The 23,344-nt window shown below is 45.6% G+C and overlaps 2 protein-coding genes across 3 annotated transcripts; one reads left to right on the top strand and one right to left on the bottom strand.

The window, feature by feature from the left end:
* Positions 1 to 630: 630 nt before the first annotated feature.
* Positions 631 to 13,244, bottom strand: LOC307072890 (uncharacterized protein). 2 transcript variants are annotated; one of them, XM_079732455.1, is made up of 13 exons: positions 13,132 to 13,244; positions 8,774 to 8,806; positions 8,585 to 8,659; positions 8,292 to 8,341; positions 8,145 to 8,197; positions 7,782 to 8,008; positions 7,095 to 7,264; positions 6,440 to 6,574; positions 6,207 to 6,345; positions 6,041 to 6,127; positions 5,770 to 5,825; positions 4,064 to 4,214; positions 631 to 1,513 (listed from the first exon to the last, which is right to left on the bottom strand). In XM_079732455.1, the coding sequence occupies exons 1-13, from the start codon at positions 13,136 to 13,138 to the stop codon at positions 1,221 to 1,223; spliced, it is 1,476 nt and encodes a 491-aa protein (XP_079588581.1). In that variant the 5' UTR covers positions 13,139 to 13,244; the 3' UTR covers positions 631 to 1,220. The 2 variants fall into 2 exon arrangements, with proteins under 2 accessions (XP_079588581.1, XP_079588580.1); XM_079732454.1 differs by having other exon boundaries at positions 6,996 to 7,264.
* Positions 13,245 to 15,723: 2,479 nt separating this feature from the next.
* On the top strand, positions 15,724 to 23,117 carry rabgef1l (RAB guanine nucleotide exchange factor (GEF) 1, like). Its single transcript, XM_079732458.1, has 9 exons — positions 15,724 to 15,859; positions 16,487 to 16,689; positions 16,996 to 17,162; positions 17,726 to 17,895; positions 18,134 to 18,215; positions 18,453 to 18,585; positions 20,764 to 20,855; positions 20,936 to 21,192; positions 21,459 to 23,117. Exons 2-9 carry the CDS (start codon positions 16,508 to 16,510, stop codon positions 21,873 to 21,875), a joined length of 1,500 nt encoding a protein of 499 aa, XP_079588584.1. The 5' UTR covers positions 15,724 to 15,859; positions 16,487 to 16,507; the 3' UTR covers positions 21,876 to 23,117.
* The last annotated feature ends 227 nt before the right edge of the window (positions 23,118 to 23,344 follow it).

A 23,344-nucleotide genomic window follows, 5' to 3' on the forward strand; every position in this document is an offset into this window, starting at 1 on the left:
CACTTTCTTATACTTGGTGTACTAGAATAATCGCTGTAGCTGATGAAGCAAAGAAATAAGGTGATAAAGTAAAGTCAAAGTATTTTCCATGAACAATGATTTCAATACAAAGTAATCCTAAATTGTTCCTAGTGACACATTCCAGTACATTTACACGCTACTATCTGGCTAACCTTCAGTCTCTCTACTTACTATGAGGAATACATGCCTACACTCACTCTAAAAGCACCTGAGCTCACATTTCTACTCAGATCTTTAGAGCCATGAGTGAAACCATGAATAACGTTACACATGAATCCACAGAAGTATCAATGGTGACCCAAAAGCTCTACACTGATGTATTCCATTGTTTATAGAATGGTGCTGGATTTTATTTAATGTGATAATATTTACTATATTAAAAGTGTTGATGGATATTATGTTGGCATGACAGGTTTAAAAATATGTCAAATAAATGAAGCAAGAAAGCAGCCTTTTCCAAAAAACACTTTTATTTTGCCGCAAACAGACGTCTGGACATTCCTGGGTCAGGATAATGTTACGGTGAAAACCCTGAGTGAGATTTTAGTAATATCCACGTTAACACATATATATATATATATATATATATATATATATATATATATATATATATATATATATATATATATATAAATACGATATGACCCAATGCTAGCTGCAAATTGGGGAAAATTATTAAAGATGTGCTAATCATTGTGGATTATCAAAAATGATAAGCAAAAACAAAAACCTTCTTTGGCACAATGTCAACTTGTTTTACCAAGTCTGGAATCACGACCATACAAAAATAACTTTAAAAATATGTAAAAAATTCTATATTTACATTTTGGGAATTTAGCAGACGCTTTTATCCAAAGCGACTTACAACCATTCATACACACGGCGGAGTAAACCATGCAATGTTCCATCAGCTCATCGGGAGCAGTTAGGGTTAGGTGTCTTTCTCAGGGACACAGAAAAGGGATTGAACTAGCAACCTTCTGTTTACAAGCCAACCTGCCAACCTCCTATATCTGGATATAGGAGGTACCCGAGACAAAAAGCTTAGTACACTTTATATATGTATGTATGTATGTATAGGTATATATGTGTGTACACTGTATGTACTAGCACAGGCAGGAGGTCCTATTCTAAACATGTGTTCAACAATTACGTACAAAGTCGACAGTAATATTTTTCTTAAAAAAATACACTCATAGTTAGAACTCAGGCCCACTAGCAGTAGGAGAAGAGATCAGACCAAGGGTGATGCATAAGGTATTGTCCCTCTTCTTCATACTATCGATCATTTCCTTACTTGCCGTCTCCCCTTTATCGATAACCATGTCGATCAGACACCGTGCCATGTCCGTTTTGATCTTCTCCTTCTCCATCACAAAGTCCTTCTCCTCAGTACTCAACAACTTCTGCTGCCAAAGGTCATCCAGGAGACCTTTCATAAATGGGATTGAAACTCTCCGCACAAATTCAGAACGGATACTTGGAAGCTCTCCTGGAAGAGAAATCAAAAGACAATTTAAAATGAAAATGAGCAAACACGATAGTTGATTAATTAAACCTGTCTTTATTGGGCTAAAGATAAAACCGTTTGTCGCACCAACTTGTTCACTCACAACATAAAAAAAGTACTTAAAACGAACGACCTTGATAGTTCATTTAAATTTGCTTCCATTTTAGATCAATAATTCTAAAAACCCATGCCTATCCTACAGTTTGTCCCTTTTGCATTAAAATGAACACAGCTTACCTTCCATAGTTTATAGTAACGTGGATTTGCCCGGATTCCATATACTTTAGTTTTTCCCTGACACTTCCTTGAGGCTAACAGCAGATTTTTTATAGGTTAGAATATTTTCTTTGACATTACGAATTTCTATGACGTGTGTTTAATGCGTGCATATTAGCAATCAACAATCTAGTGTAGAGAATAATCCTAATTCCTATCACTTTAATATGTAGAAGAGCTTTGGTCCAAACGCAATACAGAGACCTTCAAAAGGGTTTACTTAGACAGAGGGACCCTCTCATCACCTGCTGGTTACTTTACACTTTTCGGCTTACATTGGTTTTTATCTTTTAAATGTAGGCTGTAAGCGAACAGTAAACCAATATATTTTGGCTATATCGGAAAGTTTGGTGACGTCTTTACATTATAATCCTTGTTTCAGCTTTTTAATACATCGACAACTGGTCAACAACAGTATATTTTATTAATATGAAGGTTTTGGCCTGATTCAACGCAGGGCCGTCTCTAGTTATTTTGGTGCCCTACGAGAGATTTGGATTCGTAAACTTTGCTGGAGCGCATTTCTCTCATGTACCTGAACATAATTCCGCCTACAGAATCCATTAATTATGTTATGAAAAGTAATAAACACTAACTGGATAGTCTGATCACCACTGGTTTAATTTTGAACTGACAATTATTTGGGTGATTGAGTGCAGGCAGGTGAGCGGAAGGCATCTTGAGTGAGGGGTGCTGCCCTGCAATTGTAACCTTGAATCTGCCAAATTGAGGCCGATCTTTCTTTATATTTGCCCCAAACTATGATTAAATAGGTCTATTGTGATGGAAGTATTCTCTTGCTTCGTCTCACGCGCTCTCATTGTCGTTTTGCTTGCTTGCACACTCTAAAAATCATATATTGTTCAACTGAGAAAACGGGGTGGAAGGCCAGGACCCTATAATGTTCAGCTAACTGTTGTCAATAATAATTGTTACGAGACTAGCGTATGTGTGTGCGCGGGAATGGCAGTGTGGGTGTTTGTGAGTGGACGAGCGAGGAGAGCGAGCGGTAGTGTGTGTCCGTTTAGTGAAGTTATGAATGAGTCCGGTTGTGTCTGTACAAACGTGTACAGGAAACTTAGTGAAACTAAGAATGAAGTACCCAGCCTGTCAATAATCGGTGGCCGCTTCATTCCGACCTATAAGCAGACCCACTGCCGGTCAAAGGGAAGGGTGTTACCCCCGAGAGAACATACATATCATAATTAGTATGATTTGATTAGTATGATTTGATGGAGTTTAAACAGGTTTTTTTGCTGCGACTAACCGACCAATGAAAACTTCTCAACGACTAACTTTTGGTCAACTATTAGGGGGCAGCCCTAGCCCAGAGTCGCAACCGGAAATCACACTGGTTCTACAAATGAAGCCCCTGCTGTGGGAGCAGCTCCTCAGGTCATACTGGTATGATCACCAGTCCTGCTGCTGCTGTAGCTCTACTGGTGCTGCCACCAGTATGGTCAGAGATAACGAAGCAGCCCAAGAGCCCCAGACCCCCAGGGAAACACCAAATTGACAGGGAGGTTGGGGTCTCACAGAGACGCAGAAATACGACTATATTACTAATGGGTTCACTTACACTGGGAGTGAGGACTTCCCTCAGCTTCAGTGTGTCATATGTGCACAGTTTCTGTCTAATAACTGTTTGAAACCTTCTCTCAAGCCAAAAGGAGATTTTTGAGCGCCAATTGAGACAACTTTCTAACCCCGACAGATAGTATTAGGAGGGCAGGGCTAGCGTCTTACATGGTCAGATATATACTGGCTAAGTCAGGCAAGCCTCAGGGGTTTGGAAAAAGATACTATTCCACATACAAGCCAGTGGATTCTATGCATTCAGAATACAAACAAAAAACATTATGGTGAGCTGTGGGTGGTGCTGGGGTCCACAGTAGGATGGAGAGTGTCCAAGGGGGTACACGACTTGATGATACATGACATGAGTTTGGGAACACTGAATTACATGAGTGAAATAAGGTTTCAATTGTTTTTTGACGGGAATAAGTTATTCTAGTTTTTATGTGTCCTGTAGACAACTTAAATAATAGATGGTTGTGGTCTAACATATAGTCGAATAGATTCCCTAGCATCAAATGGACAAGACATTGTCCAGATGAACAGGGTGAGACACGTATGTTCATGACTGATTGTGAATATTTGATAGAATTACAGCAAAAATGGGTCTGGATTAGTTCATATTGACCATATTGATCAGTTACATAACTGCAGCTGTAACATACAATTAAATCAACTCACCTTCTGCCAGAGTTGCCCTGGAGGGAGCTGGAGGGCTGGATGTGGTTCTGGATGTTGCTTGGCCTGCAGGCTGTGTTTCACCAGAGGGAGCTGGAGGGCTGGATGTGGTTCTGCTGGATGGGGCATCAGATAAGGAGCAGGCACCTAGCCTCTAGCCACATAAACAAAATATTGACGTTAGGCTCCACAACGTCCGAAATGGCAAGCTTTTGTGATAGCCACCGCACCGTAAAAAATATGTCGAAAACATGTTAAGATATATTTAAAGATACAAGTGTGTTGATTTGTTAAAAGTTTGAACAAAGTTTGGCGGTAAAACGTTGACCAAGTTGCGTAGTCTGAAATTGTTTGCGGTCCTCCCGTTGACTTCTGACATGTGTCCAGAGAGGACCCACTATATTGATGCACCTAGCCGTATCAGAATTACTCATGAAAAGCACACAAAACCACTCTTTCAACAAAGTTATCTCACATGTATAGGGGTGCTTTATATATCGTATTATGTGGTAAATTGTGTGCCTTACAATCTTGTAATGTGATAAATTGTGTGCTTTATAATCGTATTATGTAGAAAGTTAGAAACAGTCGAGATGTCTGTCTTTAAAATGTGACCAATGGTAAAGAGCACAGGGACAGAGGTAGAGAGGGACAGAGAGCTTCCTGGGTTAGTTGGCTGGCCATCTTCTTGGGGTGGCGTCGTGTGATCCGCTGTCTTCTGCTTTTCTGCTCTTAGAACTGTAGCTAACTCAGCGATAGCATTCTTCATCTTAGGAACTCTGATATAGCATCTATTAGTTTTATCTTAGCATAGGGCGATCTCCAATATAAGGAGAAACCAAGACCCTTTCAATTTAGTTTAGGTTTTAGCATAGGGCGATCTCCAATCAGAGGAGAAAACAAGACCCTATCAATTGAATTTAGTTTGGTTAAGATTTATTCCTTATTGCATCTTGTTTATCTTACATCTTTCCTTTCCTTTTCTTTTCAATCTATACTCAGTGGTAAAAGATATTGTGTTTATTGGACCTAATTTAAATAAATCTACCTGACTACATTTGTAGTAGGTTAACTCAAAATCGTTCAAGCTCTTTTCCCTGTCGACTCATCGGCCCGGCGAAGCAGACCGACACTCTCCCAGCCGATCCCCTCACGGTAAGTGGCGCATGGTACAAGCCATGGTTGATTGTGACTGACGTGTATAGAGGGCAAAACGTAAAAAGAGGTCTTAATAATAAATAGGTAAATAATATAAACAAGGCACCCCCGTGAACGACAAGGGGACACACTAAAAAAGGGTTTTCGACCTAGGTTGGTCCCGAGGGGCGTCCCGACACACACACACACACACACACACACACACACACACTTCTACGGTGTTTTGTCGTGGCACGCAACAGTCCCTATAATCACCGCGCGTGCGGTGAGAACACTTGACACTTCCATTATAAAATGTTGGATATTTAAAAATCAGAATTATTTTGGTTAGAAAAGTAGCAGCACATGAATCCAAGCAAATATGAACATTTTACAATTGGAATGGAGTCTAGCTCAACAAAATGTAGGAGGAGTAGAGTGCTAAAGTATTGGGAACATAGAATAATAAAGCCTAAGAAGAACAATAGTTGAGCGCTGCACTCACCTAATAATGACAATATAGTAGTGGATTATCAATTACACAGAGACCACAAATAGTTGGCTGAACGTACATGCTCCGGAGAGAGGTGAGGTAAAGATCGGAGATCAGATTTCCTTTTTCCAGCAACTGGGGACATTGGCAGAGGATCCAAGAATGTTGGAGAGTAGATAAAGTTAGACGATTTACAAGCAAAATCATGTAGCCGTAGCATGTAGCTAGCCACAACTATTAAAGCTTTGCTTCATCCTCTTTCCTCAGTTTTCATAAGATCATTTTCATACGTAATGATTTAAACACTAACAATGATCCAAAGAACACAGCACCACGAAGAAAAAGTGTACCTCTGACCAATGGGGTCTTCTTGAAACGTGAAGAAATATGTTTCATTTTTTTCCATCGACCTGGTTCGTCCTCACTGAGCCAATCATCTAGAATTTGCCATATAAAGGATCATCAGAGTCTTAAGATGCAAGCACCAAAACAATTCTAATTGTGTCCATTGGTTACCTTCTCTGATTGTAAATTTCAAAAGAGGTTTGTCCCAGTCTGGGTCCTTGAGAAACAATTTGAAAGGAGGACGACGCTTCATGAAGCGTACTACAAAACAGCCCTTCAGCGCCAACAATGCAGTGGTGAATTCTAGATTCTGTGAACACACACACATTCATTTTCATTGCAGGATTAAGTACATGCAAATGAGAATCAAAATAATTATAAGCTTAATGGGGGCACAATAATACCGTGGGTTCAATTTGTCCTTCTGGCTCACTTGCGAGGCAGTAGAACTTCTCTTCCAGCCTACAGGTGAGATGTTTGTATGTTTCTGTAATCTTGATGCCATTCTTCCTGGCCTTGAGCACCTGTTCTTCAATAGCCTGCACACACAGCAACATGATCAACAAATGGTCAGAGATGGAGAGAGGGAGGAACAGTAAGAGGAAGGTATTAATATGTGAGATGACTTTCAAGATAGCAGATCACAGAAACAGACAGATGGAGGCTCAAGAGTGGAACTTCAACTGAGTGATATATCGTAGCCTAGTGCAATCTAGCCTGTTACAGGCTAGCCCAGTCCAACCTATTTAAGTCTATCCCAGTTCAGCATAGCCTAGTTCAGTCCAGCTTAGTTTATCCCAGCTTGGTCTAGCACAACTTAGTAGCTAAGATGAGATAAGTCTTAACTCATCTTAGCCTAGCCCAGTTTAGTGCAGTCTGTCCGTCTATCCATGAATCTGTTTACCAACACACAGGGACTCTGGTTCTATTAGTTAATCGTTGACCATTTTTCTACGTCACCTTGATCTCAGAAATGCTGTTTGAGCCCAAATACACTTGGAAGATGAAGTATTTTTTGTTGAGCTCCTTGTAAATCAGCACCAACGCGTGGTGCTTCACCTTCCATAGCCTCGAAACAATGCTCAGAATGCTGCTCAGAATGAGACCCAGGGGAGAAAGCGAGGACACACGCCATTTAACATGGCTCGCCGTGAGGTCCACCGTCGACTCAATGCTGGCATGGCGTTCCTTTACATGCAGAACACTGAACCTCAGATCATGCAAAGGTTCTGTTGAAACATAAACAATATCTTATTTGAGCCCGTAGGGAAATTATAATAGCCAGTATGTACTTAGACTCATAAGTTTGGAGAGATACATTAAAAAATATATAATAAACATATAACAAGTGGTTCCATAGACGATTTTCTATTCCAGATTGTATTTGAAAAATAAGCAGGGCTATTATAAAATGTGAAAACAAGAGGAATACTAAACTGGGAGCCATGGCAAGTTCCATGGCAATAAATCAAATATTAGAAAAATGGTATTCCGTTGCCATTTTGCCATTTGGTATCTTTAAAATTCTAAAGTCCAGAACATTTTAGGAAAATAACGAATAGTGAAATAATATATATATTATATCGAGTTTCAAAAGTCATTATAAGCTGAGTGAGTCAGCCCAAAGCAAGAAATAACCAAAATGGTTGGTCAACAAAACACTGCTAAACATGCCATGCACACAGAGATTCTTAGAGTAATCAGCCTATGAATCCCCCCCTCTTCACAGTCAGAATGTGTTCTTACCAGCAAGGCACAGAGAGTGTGGGAAATGGATAAACTTGAGCACAGATGGATCCTTGTTGACCACATCCACATCATAAACCGATCCAGCAGGTCTCCAGGAGTCCTTGAGGAACTCAGAGAATTTGGACCAGGACAGGACCGAGTAGCGGACCAGAGCCTGCTCCGACACTTCAAACACCAGACCTGTAGCCGAACACTCAAAGGTACCCTCGCCTTCCAGCTGTACCCTAACACACACACACACACACACACACACACACACGCACACGCAAACACACACTTTACAAAAGAATCTGTTTGTGGTTGGGACCATGTTATTCTTATAACCCCATGGGACTGATGTCAGGACCGAATGTCACCCACTCGAAGCTCCACTTAGAAATCTTCGTTGGTGTAACCGTCACATACTCAGGACTCTGTTAAAAGCAGAACCAAACAACAATAAAGAGCAATTACGGAATTTATGGAATGTACATTTAATGTAAAGGTATATATTTTGTTGAAATTCACCTGCTGAACTGCTTTACATTTTTCACAATGTGACTTGAAGTGCATCTCTTCTGTCAGGATAAATAATTATTGTCAGTAACAAAACCGGCAGCAGGTCCAGTGTGAGAGTAATGTGGGCATTAAGCCCTCCAATAACAGTTGGCCTCATGATACACAGGCAGGCAGCATTCCCGGTTCACTGAACTGGGAATGCTGGCAAAAAGACATAACAAGAAGAGAGAAGAGGATGGAGGTATAGAGAAGGCTGGAGGTATGTATTGTGACAGAAGAACCAGAAGAGCCTCGACTCTTACCTGAATCAGAACAGTCTTCCTCTTCATACCTGTCCATTAAAGACATGCTTGCTGTGTCTTCGGTGAGACTCGTCCCTGTGAAAAGGGGAATCAATCAAACGATGAAATGTTTGAAAGCACCTCCTCAACCAATCACGGGGAGTTTAGTTGAAAGTTCAATCCATGGCTTATTTCCATATATATACATACCTATATGACACCTTTCCACTTTTGATGATAAATCTGCAACAACAAGAAATTTTGCAGTTACCAGTGATTGTTTTAGTTTAGTTAATAGTTTCTGGAAGTCACTGTTTGTTACTAAGCAGTGATTGGTGATTGGTTTTGTATTCGTTATTGGCCTAAATTAAAGGTCAACAGTGGCAACTGTTACGTATTTTAAGCACATAAGCTGCCCCCACATAGCCACAAGGAAGCAGGATCGAACACACAAGCTGAATTACTATACATAGCCACAAGGGGAACAAGACCAACATATAAGCTGCAATAACTACTCCAGCCACAGATGGCAGCACCTTTAGACAGGTGAGGAAGCCGGAGCCAATACGTTACATAGGCCACGCCTACTCCACATAGACCGCGCCTACTTCATACAGGCCACGCCTACTTGATACAAACGGGGAGCGGGAGTCAGATGAGGTCAGAGACATATGGCAGCCCCGTTGAGAGCCCCGGGGAAAGCCCCCCGGGGCTGGAAGATAGCGCTGCGGTATTTCTCTCCACGCTTGTTAAATACAATTCTCTCCTTTTGCTTCATCGGAACACACGGCATTCATCACATTAGAAATGTATTTGATGCAGCATCAAGCCAGCAAACCATTCATTACATCGATGTCACCTAACACTCTATGACTGGTGGCAGCAAACCTATTACACAAAACACTGCCAACACACTACTTGGCACATGCACATTTTGTGTGTGTGTGTGTGTGTGTGTGTGTGTGTGTGTGTGTGTGTGTGTGTGTGTGTGTGTGTGTGTGTGTGTGAAAACCCTCCAAAGCGCGACACTCCAATGGCACCAGTGCGTGCAGTTAGTATTGTGCAAGCAAACCATTCATTACAACGATGTCAGCTTCAACTCTGTAGCTGTGGCAGCGCACCTATTACACAAAACACACTTTTTAACATTACGTTACATTACGTACATTACGACCAAAGCGGCCAAAATTAATTGCGGTCAACCATGAATATACAATGAGAGTAAATGTTACCGGTGTATTGATAGTTATGTTATATTTCACCAATAATCCTTTTATTCCTTTTAATTAATATTTTCCCTTTATGTATTGTGGCGAGCAGCACGGGAAGGACGAGACGGGAGCCCAGATTGAACCAATTATGCAGTTCCGTGCCCCATACACCGCACGACTACGGACTGCCTTTATTAACGACCACGAACATTACAGAAACACGGGACACCTGACCAACACACACAACACTCTCACTAATGGTCCCGATCACACTACACATCACACAACAATGGAACAACACACAATTAACACACAACCAATAAAGACCCAAACCCGTTAACCCCACTTAACCTAACAGAATAAATTAACAAAACCCCTTTTGTCAACTGACAACCCCAATTCCCAGAATCCCCGCGGCTCCGGAACATGGCGCCCACACCCGTGGTCGCCACAATATTTTAAACTTGTGCAAAACTACATGAACCCATGCTAGGGTTGGATTTAGGGATTCGTTTCCGTGATTCAGTTTGTGTCATTCAGTTCGCCAAGAGGAGTCGTTCGTGAATCGTTTGTTCGTTCAGTCGAGTATCCGGTAGCGGGGAATCGAATCATGGAATGAGCGGCTCAGACTCAGCGCCTCCCTCGTTCTCATTCTCAAACGTCAACACTACAACTTTAACCAAACGCAGCGGGATGGGGGGTGTAGTTGATTATTGGATGTTTGACATATCAGCAAGATAATAGACTTGATTTAGCAATGATGGTGGGGGTCCCGGGTGTTTTAAGCTGTCATAAACAGAACCCTGTGCAGCCCAAGACTAAATCTAGCTGCCAGAATTAACACTGCCTTCAAAACGAGAGCTGGTTAATTGTGAAAAAAGGCATTAAACTGTAATCAGAAAACACGGTTATATGCTATGGACCCTATAGTATCTGTGGTTTAAAGGCTGGTACAAATTTCAAATGACAAATATGTGCACTTTATGTTGAAAGTATAGACGTCCCGATTCCCATTGAAACGAATGGCGCGGTGACAAGTCTTCACAACGAGAGCTGTTAGGTTGCAAAAAATGATTTAAACTGTAATCAGACAATGCGTTATATGCTATAGACCCTAGAGTATCTGTGGTATAAAGGCTGGGACAAATTTCAAATTACAAATCTGTAAATGTTGAAAGTATGGACCGTTGCAATTTCCATTGAAACGAATGGCGAGGTGAGCTGGTAGGTTGTGAAAAATGTGATATAAAGGCTGGGACGATTTTCGAATTATAAATATGTACAATGCATCCTTTAAATACGTCCATGCAACAGATGGCCAATGTGAATAATAGATAGCTCGCTCACTAAGCCCATTTGTTTTTTCTCCAAGAAACCGGCTGATTTATGTCCCTCATTGACTAAAATTCAACGAGAGCGTCCTAGACTCAGTCCTAGAACAGCATACAATTGGCTCTCGTGAGTCGTGACGTCTCTCAGTCGGTCCCTCCTCACCACTCACACAGTGAGTGAACAAACTGTCAGCGAGTCAGCAACTAGTGGGTCTGGGAGGAGTCGAGTCTGAGAACCAACCAACGAGAGAGAGGAACCAGTTCGGTTCGTTCGTCTTAAAGATTCGTTCATTCGAACTGATTCGTTTGCGACCGAGCCAACTCTAACCCACTGGTGTAGTCCAGGGTATACGCGGGTATCCGGCGTATACCCACTTATTTTTCAGTCAGCATTGCGTATACCCACTTCTACATCCCCCCAGATGCGCACCATTCAGTAGTATCTGCAAGCCAAATCGCCCACTTTTTCCTTAGGATGGTGAAGCCATGACCCACGCTACTCTGCCTCTTATTGGCTAATACTCGCTGCCTTTACTGATTAGATTGGTTAACTGTAGGTATGACGACGAATGAGCCAATCGGAGGGAGAGAACGGCGGGTCATGCCGAGGTAAATATTGCCAAAGACAAATTAACTTTTACAAGTTTACTTTAAATGATTTGCTATAATAATCCGGTAAGATGAAGCGAGCTATCCAAAAAAAAAATTCATTTGACAATTTTAAACGTCCTCGCGAATCAATATCAGCCAGCAGTTCAGCTAATGTTAGCGATGCTACAGTGAAGGAGATGCTGCCTCTCCGTCCACAGCCAAAGATGCCGGTACAACTTTGGATCAAGACGTCAACTACGGTAGGTGGGCGTGGGCCCTTTCTTTTTTATTGCTGGACCTTGTAAATGATAACCTATCAGGGCTCGACAGTCAAGGATATAGCTACAGCTACTTCATGTCTAAGTTACATGAAGACACCATCCATGTCACCTCCAGGGCTCCATAGTAATTGACTGTTTGGGGGGGGGAATAATAGTTATTCAATCACTTTAGTTATTTTCTAACCTGTAATTCAGTCACTTTTGTTGTTTTTCTGTAGACATTAATAATGACTGGCCAGACTTGTGGACTGCCAAACAAAAATAAGATTTTAAATCCAAGAACCCCTGGTTGGGATCCAAAAACAAAAAAATGGGTAAGTTTAGGTAGATTGCTAGTTTGGGTAACTTCTGAAACAGTGGACACAGAGAAATATTGTGTGTGTGTGTGTGTGTGTGTGTGTGTGTGTGTGTGTGTGTGTGTGTGTGTGTGTGTGTGTGTGTGTGTGTGTGTGTGTGCTTGGATGTATGTGGAAGAAGTGGACCATGCACACATGCAGCTGTGGATAAAGTACTTCAAGTTATCTCAGGACACTTTTCAAATAGAGAAGGTCTAGACCGAACTCCTTCTAACATTTACAGAGACCCAACAGTACCACCATGAGCAAGCACTTGGCGACAGGGGCAAGGAAAAACTGCCTTTTAAGAGGCAGTAACCTAGGACAGATCCTTCGGCTCTAGGTGGGTGGGAGAGAGAGAGAGAGAGAGAGAGAGAGAGTTGCACAGCAACGACACTAGCAACAACTACACTAATAGTAGATGATGACGATGACAACAGCAACGATGGGGGACAAAAAGCAGTGACAATAGTAACTGTAGTAATACATTTTTGTACTGTCTGTATGTACTTTTGCATTGTTTGTTTATGCTTCACAGGATGTCCGGTCTGTAGAAGTGTGAACTCCATTGGGATCAACAAGGAGCAAGGTGTATCACTCTCAAGAGAATGGATAAACTTTGAAATTCAAGTGTCTGGCCAGGGAAGTAGAACAACAAGTCTGTCTGCCTTGAGAAATAAGGTGAGGAAACATGCTTTGTCCAAGGCCCACACTCAGTGAAGGCAGTGAACGTGGCACTTCTCCAGGGACCACTACACCACTGCGTCACACCAACATGTACAAAAATCCCAAAGGTACTTTAAGACAAACTCGGCTTACCTGCCATACTTTCGAGTACGCGTAGGCTACGTGGAGTCGTTCGGATGCAATATGAACCAATATCATCTACTTTTGTTTATACATGAAACTTCCTCTATCTTGCAGGGGTGGGGTGAAAGGCCCCTTCCTGTGACGTTCCCGGGAAGGGGCAGGTCAGGATATCCGTCTGTTCCCCGTCTGTTGCAGAGCGGTTCTGTTCTCTTGCGACTGAGCTGTCTCTGTGCTCAGGGTCAGAACAGTCTCATTAATAATGAATGCACAGAGAAGGATTCACAAATGTATTTTGTGATTTATATATAAATTACTCTCTTCTCACAAATACACTTCAATGCACACACAAATGGATATAAGTATGTATAAATGTAAAATAAATCCCTATACAAAAATAAGTTTCACAAACACATTTCTGATCCACACACAAATGTGTCTTGTTTTAAATAAATGTAGGCTAATATAGATCCATAAATATATGAATTAAAAAAATATTTGCAAGTTTCATCGAAAATGTATTTGGATGTTGTTACATTTATATACAAACTGTTAAACTTGAATTAACAAGACGCTTTTAATTTGTGAACTTGTTTGCAATTGTGTGTGAACTGGTCTGTATTTATATGTGGATTTTTGAGACGTGGCTGGATTCACAAATGCATTTTTTTCAACTAGGAACTCTCTTTAGCCAATCAGATGCCTCCCTAGTTTTCAGCCAGTTCATTTGTTACATCAAGGCAAAACATGGGGACGGACTCCCGGCGAATATGCAATATTATTTGTATTATATTGTTTCCTTTGAGTGCGACCAGCAACCCCCAGCAGATGGCGACCGCCTCCTTGGCCGCCTTCAGCATCCTCTATTCTCCATAAGATCCCTCCTCACTCCGGAGCACAGTGGAGATCTATGCAGGTATTATTGTAGCAAAAGTCTTTTGCACCTGTAACTGCAGATTTTGAATGCGTACACTAAAGTCACAGTAAATTTGAAGTCGTATATATTTATTTTGCATGTGTACTCTAAAGTCACAAATGTGTAACAGTACATTTGAAGTCGTAAATATTTTTTCTACCATTGTAAACACAAAATAGGGTCTACTAGTACGCAAGTCTGTGTTACAGGTGCACAAATCCTTTTGCTACAATCATTGCAGCGCAGTTGGTGCAAAACACATTCGTACACCCGTGTTTCATAATCTGAGAACATGCCCAAAATGTGTGCATTCGTAAACCCAAATTTTGAACTAATGCATCAGAAGTTGCACATCTGTGAAGAATTGCCTCACAAATAAAATGATATAGAACGCTATGTTGATTCAGCATTTTAATGAGCGAGCACAAGTCCGTCGTTACAACTGCTCGAATCTGCTCCTGCAAGTCTCAGCTGTGGGTTATTTTGCAGGTAGTTTTGCAACACTTCTAGGTGGTACATGTGTAGCAAAAGTGATTTGTATCCGTATGAGGCAGAGCGTCCGTGGGCGGAACAAAATTGCAGCACTAACCAATGAAAGTCGCCGGCAGGGGGTGCATTTTTCTAACTACACTGGGACCAAGCAGACCATTAAAATACATTGAAGGACACTTGCGGCATGTTAATGCAATAATTTTGGGGGAATTCAGTTGAACTAAGTAATTTCATTTGAAATAATGTAAGATACCCAACTCCGTCGTGTAGGATGCCCTCTTGTCTACTTTCAAGACTCCAGAAAGTAAGAGTTTGCTTGGACGGTCCCGGTGTAGTTTGAAAAATGCACCCCCTGCGGCGACTTTCATTGGTTAGTGCTGCAATTTTGTCCCGCCCACGGACGCTCTGCCTCATACGGATACAAATCTCGGATACAAAACTCTCTCTCTCTCTGTCTCTCTCGCTTCACCGCTCACTCCGAACGCATCGGCTACTACACACTGGCTCCGCTACGACTACGCTACACTACTCTTACAACACCATGAATATATCAGACTTATACCTTCATTCAAAAAAGTTCATGGTTTTTCTTATGATGATTTGAATTTTTTTAAACTTTCTGCACAGTGAGTTTGCGTCATGTCTTTAGGAAATGTCTGCAGCGACCTCTGTTGGTCACACTGGGAATTATGCTATTTGGTCTGACATAAAAGTTCTTCCTTTTTTGGGACGTTACAAAGGGCCCTGTCGGACCACTATTTATTCATTAATGATAAATAGATTTATCTTCATGCCAATATGATAATATGCAAAGACGCCATTCCCATCTGACTCTGACTAATAAGAGCTCTCTGACTGTGTTCTTCAGATATAAACACGTCTGGACTCTTAGTTCAGACGCGTTTTAGTACCTATTGTATGTCGCTTTGGATAAAAGCGTCTGCTAAATGCCCTAAATGTAAATGTGGTTCATGGCCTCAATCCCAGATCTAAGCCATCAACAGATATCCAGGAAGGACCCATCGGGTATGCAAACCTTTAAAACAACCCAATTACAGAATTTGGAAGAGCTAAAATTCAATAAAGTTGTCATATTTTATATTCTTTTGAAAACCCATTCGACCAAAAGCAAAAACACGGTACTCCTCCCATCCTCTAGGTGGCAACCTCCAACATCCTCCCATCCAGCACAGGAAGAAAACCTGACATACCAGCATACACACAAAATGGCTGGGAAGCAGAGATAGCCAACTAGTCCAAGCTAAAGCAAACTCCGGCCGCCCGGAGCTCCAGGGGAAGAGGTCATTGACGTTGACATGCTGCAAGTCTCCGGTAAGAACACACGTCGTACCCCGCAGAGCCGGTCCTGGTCCTGGGGCTCTCATCCCCGGACCCCGGCGCTAGACGAGCCGCTGGAGGAGGCGCTGATGTCAACACTGGTCCGATTTGCCATTTTGACAGTGTCTCTGATCGTGAAGTAGGTAGTTTATTAAACAGCCAGCGGCCAAGGTGTGACTTTTGGACTGTAACCCAGAGGACAACGTCCAGACCAGGGAGAGACCGTGTCTTTATAATGAAACGTGAGACCAGAGAGAGACCGTATACGTCCTTGTGGGAGTCAGCTGAGTTCTGAGAAGACGAGTCAGGACACATAGTTGAAGCTCCTGTGTTGATAACTTAACTTAAAGTTCGCAGTGTGTTAAACGGGTCCCCTAGGAGGCGTCACTAGGTTGTGTCTTTGGTCCTTTTAATATCCCAGGTCCATTCTGTTCGATATCAAGTTGTCAACATTACTGTGTTACTGTTCACGTCACTTGTTACTGGATTAGTGTTAACCTGTTACTGGATGCTTTCCGCTTGTAATGGCATGACATGTAACACCATTATAGCTCATTGAGCCCCGATTCCGCCACAGAAAGTTTTTAATTATCAATGATCTTGTTTACATTCTCCTGTCAGAAATCATAGCAAAACGAAGGCATGACGACGCAGAGGTTTGAACGCAGTGGCATCCACCTGGACCAATCGGAGCTGCTGTGCACCAAAGGATGTGGGTTTTACGGCAACGCAGCCTGGAGAGGTCTGTGTTCAAAATGCTGGAGAGACGAGAACCAGAAAGACAAACAGACTCAGATTCAAGAAGACTGGGCCCTTGCAGAGAGGTTTGCAAACATGTAGTGTAACGTGTATGTATGTATGTATGTATGTATGTATGTATGTATGTATGTATGTGTATATATATATATATATATATATATATATATATATATATATATATGTATATGTATATGTATATGTATATATATGTGTGTGTGTGTGTGTATATATATATATATATATATGTTTGTGTGTATATAGATAGATAGGTGTGTGTGTGTGTCGTATCTCAGTGTTATCCTGACCTGTATGAGATGGTGTGGTATGTGGGCGCTCATGTGGATGGTGTTTTGTTCCGGACTTGTGCCCAGGTTGCAGAAAGAGGAGGAGGTGGCTTACACCAGCACGCACCGGAAGGCCCCAACGCAGCCTGCTGCCTCGGCCAAGCTTGAGGAAAAGAAACCCAAGGAAAAGGCCAGTAAAGTCAAAACGGTCACAAAACTTTTCAGCACCTCCACAAAAACACCACCCAAAAAAGGTAAGTGCTTGTTGTTTGGTCTTGTCTGTCTAAAGCCGAGTTGTTCGTCCATTCAATGATTGATTGATATTGTTTATTGATTTAACAAGGCCCACTATGGATCATCTTTTAACTCGCATCGTGAGGACTGTTTCCTCTTTACTGTGTTTTTTTTAAACAAAATAAATGTTTGATTTATTTATCGAGCAAACGGTCTTCGCCTCACGGAGACTTGAAGGGGACATATCATACCACCAGGTGCGAGTGTGATAAGCCGTTAGAAGCCGTTTTGGAAGTGTGCAGCCTCTGACATCACAGGTGGACGTGTCGACCTAGACGTGTGACGGATAGAAGAGCAACGTTTGCCACAGTCCACTGGCCAGGCCGGTGGGCTGATCTACCTAGCACACATCTTGGTGGACACGCCCACCTGTGATGTCAGAAGAGGCACATTTCCAAAACGGCTTGTAACGGCTGATCACACTCACCCCTGGTGGTATTATACCTCACCTTTAAGCATTTGGTGAAGAGTGTCGCAAAAAAGCCTGCACAGGTGACGTGTTCATCAAGCGCTCTGTCTTCAGATCACATCTCGGGGGAGGCCGCGCCCGGCTCCTCGGGGGGCCCCCGCCACGGGCCCCCGGACCCCGACCAAGCCACGCGGGACTTCATCGACTTCCTGAAGCCTCTGAGACCGGGCCGCGAGATCTTCAAGCAGTGCCGAGCGTTCACAGAGAGCATGTTCTACAAGAGGGTGAGGGGCGTTCACCGACAGCATGTTCTACAACAGGGGGGGGGGGGGGGGGGGCAGAGACACTCTATTTTAATGCGGGCAGCGAAATCCCGAAAGCTGCAAACGAACCGCTTCCTTGGTGTTGAACATGTGTGAGGTTCTGTGTCTCACTGGCCGCCTGCAAATACCCTTGTTTTATTACTGAGGTGTCGTGCAATGTGAGCGAATTCACGATTCCTTTTTTATATTGTTTTTTAAGGAACTGGGTGTTGAAGAGCTCTCTGAATGTGTCCAGGATTTCTACCACAGACTTTCTGACTACCTGCACACTCAGTTCAAAGGTACACACACACACATACACACACACACAGACACACACACACAAACAAACACACACGTGTTTGTGTGCGGGTGCATGTGTGTTGTTACTTGTGCGCATGTCTGTTAACTTGTTTGTGTGTGTGTGCGTGCGTGTTTTTGCGTGCGTATTTGTGGGGTTACTTTTGTGTGTGTGTGTGTGTGTGTCCGTAAAATAGTTTTTGTTTACGTGTGTGTGTGTGTGTATTTGTCACCTCCAGGTTCGTCGGAGCAGGTGGAGAGTGTGATGGACGAGGTGGAGCGCTACATGATGAGCCGTCTCTACGAGGGCGTCTTCTGCCCCGAGTCCACCGACGACGAGGACAAAGACCTGGCCATCCAGAAGAGGATCAGGTAGGAGGCAACGGGAGCGCTCCTCTAGAGGCACTGGGCTGCTCCTCCTGCCCCCCCTCCTGCTCCTCCTGCCCCTCCTCCTCCTCCTCCTCCTGCTCCTCCTGCCCCCCCTCCTGCTCCTCCTGCTCCTCCTGCCCCTCCTCCTCCTCCTCCTCCTGCTCCTCCTGCCCCTCCTCCTCCTCCTCCTCCTGCTCCTCCTGCCCCTCCTCCTCCTGCTCCTGCCCCTCCTCCTGCTCCTCCTGCCCCTCCTGCTCCTCCTCCTGCTCCTCCTCCTGCCCCTCCTCCTGCTCCTCCTCCTGCTCCTCCTCCTCCTCCTCCTGCTCCTCCCCCTCCTCCTCCCTATAGGGCGTGAGGGCGGGCTGCTCCTCCTTCGCTGATTTTTTGACCCCCGTTTTGCAAAGGTCAGGTCAGGGGTCAGGTCTGGGTGTTAGGGTCAGGTCAGGGGTCAGGTCTGGGTGTTAGGGTCAGGTCAGGGGTCAGGTCTGGGTGTTAGGGTCAGGTCTGGGTGTTAGGGTCAGGTCAGGGGTCAGGTCTGGGTGTTAGGGTCAGGTCAGGGGTCAGGTCTGGGTGTTAGGGTCAGGTCTGGGTGTTAGGGTCAGGTCAGGGGTCAGGTCTGGGTGTTAGGGTCAGGTCTGGGTGTTAGGGTCAGGTCTGGGTGTTAGGGTCAGGTCTGGGTGTTAGGGTCAGGTCTGGGTGTTAGGGTCAGGTCAGGGGTCAGGTCTGGGTGTTAGGGTCAGGTCAGGGGTCAGGTCTGGGTGTTAGGGTCAGGTCTGGGTGTTAGGGTCAGGTCAGGGGTCAGGTCTGGGTGTTAGGGTCAGGTCAGGGGTCAGGTCTGGGTGTTAGGGTCAGGTCAGGGGTCAGGTCTGGGTGTTAGGGTCAGGTCAGGGGTCAGGTCTGGGTGTTAGGGTCAGGTCAGGGGTCAGGTCTGGGTGTTAGGGTCAGGTCTGGGTGTTAGGGTCAGGTCAGGGGTCAGGTCTGGGTGTTAGGGTCAGGTCAGGGGTCAGGTCTGGGTGTTAGGGTCAGGTCAGGGGTCAGGTCTGGGTGTTAGGGTCAGGTCAGGGGTCAGGTCTGGGTGTTAGGGTCAGGTCTGGGTGTTAGGGTCAGGTCAGGGGTCAGGTCTGGGTGTTAGGGTCAGGTCTGGGTGTTAGGGTCAGGTCAGGGGTCAGGTCTGGGTGTTAGGGTCAGGTCAGCGGTCGGGTCTGTTGGGAAACACGGAATGCGGAAGTGGAACCAAAGCGAGGGATTCTCTGGCGCTCACGGGCCGCTTTTTATTATCGGGCCGCCACCGGCTGAGATGGAGCGGACTCTTCTCTGCACTCAGTACAGCTCTGCTAGCGAGGTGCAAGACCATCGCACCTCGCTAGCAGAGCCCGTAGGCCTGGTATGTGTTTGGATTTGGATTTATTGAAATTATAACTTATACCTTGAGCTGATCAACTCCCTCCTGGGATCAACTCCCTCTGGGGATCAACTCCCTCTGGGGATCAACTCCCTCTTGGGATCAACTCTCTTGTGCTCCGTTTGTAAAATGGAGGGATGTGAACCAGTCTTCACACTGGGCTCCCAACATCTGAAGGGTCCAAACCAGTTCCACAGGCCACCAGAAAACTAGTTACTGACCAGATTACTAGTTTTCGCACCAGATAACTAGTTACCTGACAGATAACTAGTTACCTCACCAGATAACTAGTTACCTCACCAGATAACTAGTTACCTGACCAGATAACTAGTTACCTCACCAGATAACTAGTTATCTGACCAGATTAGTAGTTACCTGACAGATAACTAGTTACCTGACCAGATAACTAGTTACCTCACCAGATAACTAGTTACCTGCCAGATAACTAGTTACCTCAGCAGATAACTAGTTACCTCACCAGATAACTAGTTACCTCAGCAGATAACTAGTTACTTCACCAGATAACTAGTTACTTCACCAGATAACTAGTTACCTCACCAGATAACTAGTTACCTCACCAGATAACTAGTTACCTGACCAGTTAGACATGACACATGGAGGCGGTCCCAAAGTCCCTTGGGGGCCTCCCTACTCTTTAAGGGGAGTGGTTCAAAGCTCCAGGTCTTTGATTGGTTGGAAAACCAACATGCCGCCCCCCCCCCCCCCCCCGAGCCGGAGTGTCTTGTGACCCCCGCCTGTGACCCCTCCGCCCCCCCCAGGGCCTTGCACTGGGTCACCATGGAGATGCTGTGCGTTCCCGTGGACGAGGAGATTCCCGAGGTGTCCGACAGCGTGGTCAAAGCCATCACAGGTAGGTCCCGCCGCGGGCGAGTCCCCGTTCCAACCCGCCCGCCGCCAGGCCCCGCTCCCTCTCACGTCTGCCGTTTGCAGACGTGATCGAGATGGACTCCAAGCGCGTCCCGCAGCAGAAGCTGGCCTGCGTCACGCGCTGCAGCAAGCACATCTTCAGCGCCATCCGGGCCACCAAGGGGGAGCCGGCGTCGGCCGACGACTTCCTGCCGGCGCTCATCTACATGGTGCTGAAGGCCAACCCCCCGCGGCTGCAGTCCAACATCCAGTACGTCACGCGCTTCTGCAGCCCCAGCCGCATCATGAGCGGAGAGGACGGATACTACTTCACCAACCTGGTGAGGGGGGGGGGGAGGAGGAGGAGGGAGAGGGGAAGGAAGGGGGGGGGGGGGGGGGGGGAGTGAGTTAAGTGTGGGGGAGAGTGGAGACAATAGAGGGAGAGACACACACACCTACACACACAGACAGAGAGACACTGTGCGGTTCAGCAGAAGGAGCCACTGACCCTCCTCCTCCTTCTCCTCCTCCTCCTCCTCCCCCTCCTCCCCCTCCCTCCTCCTCCTCCTCCCCCTCCCTCCTCCTCCTCCTCCTCCTCCTCCTCCAGTGCTGCGCTGTGGCCTTCATCGAGAAGCTGGACGGCCGCTCCCTCAACATGAGCTCCGAGGACTTTGAGCTCCACATGTCGGGCCAGGCCCCGGGCCCCCCGCGGCCCCTGGCCTCCGGGGGGCCCCCGGGGGCCTCACTGCAGCAGGTCCAGAGCGGCCTGGACCTTCTGACGGGGCTGGGCGTCCGCCAGGAGCGCGTCATGGAGGGGGCCCGCCGGCTGGAGAGCGACCTCATCGACTGGAGCCAGGACGTGGAGCACAAGGTGCACGGCGCCCTGGGGCGGTTCCCCCCGGCGACCGAGGGCCCGCCCCCTGCCGCCGCCGCCGCCGCCGCCGCACCATCGGCCATCGACGCCGACAACGTGGAGAACGACCTCCTGCCGCCGCCGCTGCTGCCACAGCTGTTCGCCGGGTGATGGGGGCCCGCCTGCCCGCCCTCCCTCCCCCCCCCCACCGGTGTCCTAGCGTCCCCCAGGGGCCCCGGTCCCCTTCATCACACTCCAGAACGGGCTCCACTCCGGGGGACTTCAGAGCCGGGGGTCCTGATACCCCCTCCCCTGCAGAGCAGCGCTCCATGCTCCCGCAGCATCACTCCAGACGGACGCTGGGGGCCCTCTGGGGGCCCTCTGGAGGGTTCTCTGGAGGGTTCTCTGGAGGCCCTCTGGGGGCCCTCTGGAGGGTTCTCTGGGGGCCCTCTGGAGGGTTCTCTGGGGGCCCCTCTGGAGGGTTCTCTGGGGGCCCCTCTGGAGGGTTCTCTGGGGGCCCCTCTGGAGGGTTCTCTGTAGGGTTCTCTGGGGGCCCCTCTGGAGGGTTCTCTGGAGGGTTCTCTGGGGGCCCTCTGTAGGATTCTTTGGGGGCCCCTCTGGATGGTTCTCTGGGGGCCCCTCTGTAGGGGTCTTATACGGGGGCCCTTCCGTCCCCTCGCACGTTTAGTTTCCTTAGAGATGACGCTGATATTAGGCCACTTTAGAATCATAACAACAAAAAAGAAAATGAACGACAAAGTATAATCCTTATGTGGTGTCATACTAGTTTCTATGAAATGATGTGTGATGTGCATCATTACACCTAATATTCCCCAAATCTGTAGTTCTTATGTATGTAATATGTAGAAATGAAGTGTGTGTGTGTGTGTGTGTGTGTGTGTGTGTGTGTGTGTTGGGGGGGAGAGGCTATTTGCATGGACATGTTGCATTGGTAATCCATCTGCAGAAGATCTAGAGGTGTTGTGTCGATAGACGTGTGCGTCTTTTTGTTCTGCGACACTACTGCTTTCAAAAGCGGCGTTTAGGGAAGCGATCTTTTTCTAAGGAATGGCGGTTGCGAAAGGTTCTGGGTGCAATAAGATCCATTCTTCTGTGCATGTCCTCTTAAAGACGTGCCACGTTAATGCTTTTAATGAACTGGGGTTGATTTGGGTGTCCCTTGCCCTTCCCTTTATTTATTTGCCATGGAAGGGAGATATATTTTTATTTCTTTGACTTCTCTGTCGGAGCTTTTAAATGATTGGCTGAGGAGTCAGAAACATGGGTTCATGATCCTGTCGTTTTATTCAGTTTATTCTTTTTTTGTCTTATTTTTAAGCGTGCGTGTGTGTGTGTGTGTGTGCGTGTGTGTGTGCGTGTGTGGAGAGATATTTATATATATATATATATATATAAATAAATCAAAACAATAACCGTCAATGCATTTTCGAGCTTTGTACACAACAGCACTTTGGGGTCATCTGAGTCAGTGTGTTGGGGAAAGACCTGCAGGATCTGTTGGGGGCATGGCATGGGGATTTGATCAATTGTTTTAGGATTCTTCTTTTACCTATCTATTAGTCAAAGACCTCAAACCGTTTGGTTACTTTGTAAACGGAGCGGGGTCGCTTTGGAGGAGG

Source organism: Pollachius pollachius (assembly GCF_949987615.1).
Source record: "Pollachius pollachius genome assembly, chromosome: 3".
Lineage (NCBI taxonomy): Eukaryota > Metazoa > Chordata > Actinopteri > Gadiformes > Gadidae > Pollachius > Pollachius pollachius.

What these genes read in the sequence shown, in the direction of transcription:
- LOC307072890 (XM_079732454.1), bottom strand. An exon ending in GAAATTTACAATCAGAGAAG is followed by an intron (nt 6,128 to 6,206) that starts GTAACCAATGGA and finishes GGCAAATTCTAG; the next exon opens with ATGATTGGCTCAGTGAGGAC. An exon ending in CTCACCTCTCTCCGGAGCAT is followed by an intron (nt 4,215 to 5,769) that starts GTACGTTCAGCC and finishes TTATGTGGCTAG; the next exon opens with AGGCTAGGTGCCTGCTCCTT.
- rabgef1l (XM_079732458.1), top strand. Translation starts at nt 16,508, where the DNA reads ATGACGACGCAGAGGTTTGAACGCAGTGGCATCCACCTGGACCAATCG. An exon ending in GACTGGGCCCTTGCAGAGAG is followed by an intron (nt 16,690 to 16,995) that starts GTTTGCAAACAT and finishes ACTTGTGCCCAG; the next exon opens with GTTGCAGAAAGAGGAGGAGG. An exon ending in CGTGGTCAAAGCCATCACAG is followed by an intron (nt 20,856 to 20,935) that starts GTAGGTCCCGCC and finishes TGCCGTTTGCAG; the next exon opens with ACGTGATCGAGATGGACTCC.